The sequence below is a fragment of the Pteropus alecto genome, unplaced genomic scaffold, assembly GCF_000325575.1.
Source record: "Pteropus alecto unplaced genomic scaffold, ASM32557v1 scaffold98, whole genome shotgun sequence".
NCBI lineage: Eukaryota > Metazoa > Chordata > Mammalia > Chiroptera > Pteropodidae > Pteropus > Pteropus alecto.
The window spans coordinates 5049106-5052350 of record NW_006443570.1 but is presented as its reverse complement, the minus strand read 5'-3'; the positions used below and the strand labels follow the sequence as shown (position 1 = coordinate 5052350).

Genomic DNA, 3245 nt, shown 5'->3' with positions numbered 1-3245 from the left:
CTATTTAGCCAGAAGTAAAAGGCAGAGGAGAGAACCAAAAGATTTGGATATTTCCCTAAACTGCTTCCTCAGTCCCAGATAGTTGAAAGGAATTGTATTGTTCTCTTCGTCTCTGGCACCTAGGTTCCCTGGGACTAACCAGCCTTGAGAGAAATATGGAATCCTTCATTTAGGTTGAATTTGCATAGTGCGTAGGAGCCCTGTAAGGAGTGCTGGAGGGAGAGAAAATGGCCGGAGATAAAAGGTGGAAGAAAACGTGGTTTTTGTCCACTTAGAGTACCCTCTTTAGTGAGGAGAAACAGTCCTGCTCTCAGGAAACTTAATTTGGAGACCTCAGAGTTCACATTTCATGGTCCATTAGGGACAGGAAAAAGATAGAGGACATGTGTATAAAAGCCACCCCGATCTAAAGTATAATGGTATATAAATTGTTTCCAGGGATAATGGCCAACTGGTTAAATCAGGAGAGCTCCCTGCAGACTGTGTGTGCTTTTATGGGCAGCTTCAAATTCCTTTAGAGGGAGTGGATACAAGTGAAGAGGTAGCAGTCAGGTGAGGCTTTCTAGAGGAGAGAAGGTTGGTTACCATGTCTCCTTCCTCCATTCTGATGTTACCGGGTGGGCTGTGCTCTCTTCCAGCCAGTGTCCCATGTTCCGTGGCCCCAGAAAAGCCAGTGTGTAGGCCTCAGCCACCCCAGGTCCGACGTACATTCTCCCTGGACACCATCCTCAGCTCCTACCTTCTGGGCCAGTGGCCACGAGATGCTGATGGGGCCTTCACCTGCTGTACCAATGACAAGGCCACCCAGGTAATGAAGCTCTCTCCTAATGGGATAAGGAGTGGGGGAGGGGCTGGCTGAGGAGGCCTTTGGTCTACTTACCACCTCTCAGTCCTCCAAATGATTTGTTCTGGGTTTTGGCTGCACATATTCACCATGTAGCTTTTTATCATTTAATATTTACCAGCTCGATTTTCTTGGTAAACGTACATGAAAATGAGTTTGCATTCCACCTGACTGGTGGAAGAGAGAAGTCGATCTGGATTTTTTAGTTTGGCTTCACACTTATGTGTGGGTAAGCAAGAGTTGATTTTGGAATTTCTTCTAGGTTTTAAAAAATGAGATTTACCTTGCTAAAATTAAACTGGGGCCAGCATTCGACTGAGTTTGCATTCCCCATACAACTGAAAGAGGTGGCCAAAAAGTGTGTCAAGCCAGGATAGATCTCACTGGAGCAATAGGAGTGGAAAGCTTTCAGATCATGGAGGCTTGATCCCTAGCCAGCAGCCCAGTCCGGGATTTCGGCAGACCCACTGGAGTCCTGTGGAACCCAGGTTCCCTTTTCTTCATAACCGTCATTAAGAATCGTAAACTTGGAAGGAATCTCCGCAGATCATCCAGTCTGTTTGTCAGTTTTTGAATAAGATAGTGTTAGCCTGAGCAAAACGTCACCGCATATGTGAAACTATACAAAGATATTTCTTAATCTGATTCAGGACCTCAACATTAGCAGTTATGTTGTTGAGAGTCAAATCTTCTCATTTTTGGTGCAGTTAAAACCCATGCCTGTTCAACTTCAGAACAAATGAGTCGTTCTCAGAAAAGGGAAGAAACAGAGTGGGAAGAACATGGGCTCAGAGGTAGACCAGTGTCCTGGGGGATACTGGGCAAGTCAGCTCTTCCTTTGCAAGCTGGGGGAGTGGCGGGGGGAGCGTATGCCCGCTCTGTCTGCTCATAGGTGGGGTGATGGCCAAAAGTTGAAGTATTTTGTGTGCTCACTTCCTCTTACCTCCTCTTCTGCGCACATCACATTGTCCTTTTCTTTCATTTGTTTTTAAAATGAGATCCATTGTCAAATGTTATTAGTGAAAGTCTGAATGCCCAGTACTGTTCTTGGCATGTTAAAATGAAGGTTCAGGAAATGAGAGCAAGATTTGGCCTGTGACTCTGAATGCCAGTTTCATGAAGGCCAGTGAACAGACAGCCAAGGGATGAGATGGGGCCAAATGTCTGGCACAGTTCAGAGGAGGGGAATTCTTGTGGGAATACCCCACCTTGAACCAACAAGAATTTGCTGCAGTTAAAATCGATGGCCCTCTTTAGATCTACAAACAGAATGTGAAGAGAAAACACTCTCTAAGCAGCAGACAGAGCAGGCCTACTTCCTGGGAGCCCTGCGCACTGTTTGAAAAGGGTAAATAGCATAAGTCAGGCGTCCCCCTCACAGGCCTGGAGCACACTCTCCTTTCTCTTTTGAGAAGAACGTTTAGCCCAAATAATGTATGTAGTCAAAGAGGGCTTCCTGGAGAAGCAGGACTTGAGGTCGCTTTGAATGTGTAAGCTCAGGATGGCAGCCCTCTTTGTCAGACAGCAGGCTTCCGTGTAGCCCTTCTCTGTCATTTCCTGCTGCCAGCCTTCTAGGAAGCCCTGATCCCACTCCTCAGGGAGCGCTCTCTTTGTCAACTCAAGGCAGGCTTGGCCTCAGATGTTCCCTGGCCAGATTTAGAGGCCTGGGCTCTAGGCTATGTGTTGCTGCTTAGGCTCCAGCTGCAGGCCAGACCTTTTATATAACAAGTCTGGGCTTCTTGCCACCGCAAGACAGAGGTCAGCGATGCGCCTCTGTGGGTCTGGCAAGGCTGGTCTGTGCAGCTTTTTTTGGGCTCCAGCCCTCGAGGAACTCTTAGCAACCTGTCAATATTGTGGCTGCAGTCAGGAGGTGGGAGAATTCTGATCAACGTAGGCATCCGGACTAAACTATATGCCCTGCCCTTGGCCTTCTGGGAATTTTCTGCTTCTAGGTTTTGGACTCCATTCAAATTTCTGCTTGAGCCCCCTGTCTTGGCACCTTCTCCCACACTGGTATTACCCATGACGACCTGAGGATCTCCCTAAGTTACTGGTTCTCCTTTTCTTCTGAGCACCGGTACATCACCCAGAAAAGACTGGAGATGAGGGAAAAGTTTTCTTGGGGAGTACAAGGGAGTGTGGGGAAAGGCAGAGGGAAGGGAGGGAGGAGGAATCTAAGTCCTTGAAATCTTTTAAGTTGTTGAAAATAGATTGATGCCAGACCTTAGCCTAATTCCTTTGAGCTCTAGGGGGGCTGTTCCCACCCCTACCCCACTTTCTTTCTCTTTCTCTTCTCGTCATGCCAGTGTGTGCGCACTCCATATCTGGCACACTCCATATCTGGCAGGCCCTTACTTCTGCACTCTCACTTATTCCCCCTGCACCTCTCACCCCCTCCTTC

At 47.7% G+C, this 3245-nt stretch overlaps 1 protein-coding gene across 1 annotated transcript in view; it reads left to right on the top strand.

The window, feature by feature from the left end:
• The first annotated feature begins 586 nt into the window (after positions 1–586).
• The window catches only part of FAM117A (family with sequence similarity 117 member A), a 17382-nt gene continuing 14723 nt past the window's right edge, over positions 587–3245 (top strand). The window contains exon 1 of the mRNA XM_025041600.1: positions 587–808. Within this exon, the coding sequence (XP_024897368.1) occupies positions 587–808 (222 nt within the window). The remainder of the gene's footprint in view (positions 809–3245) is intronic.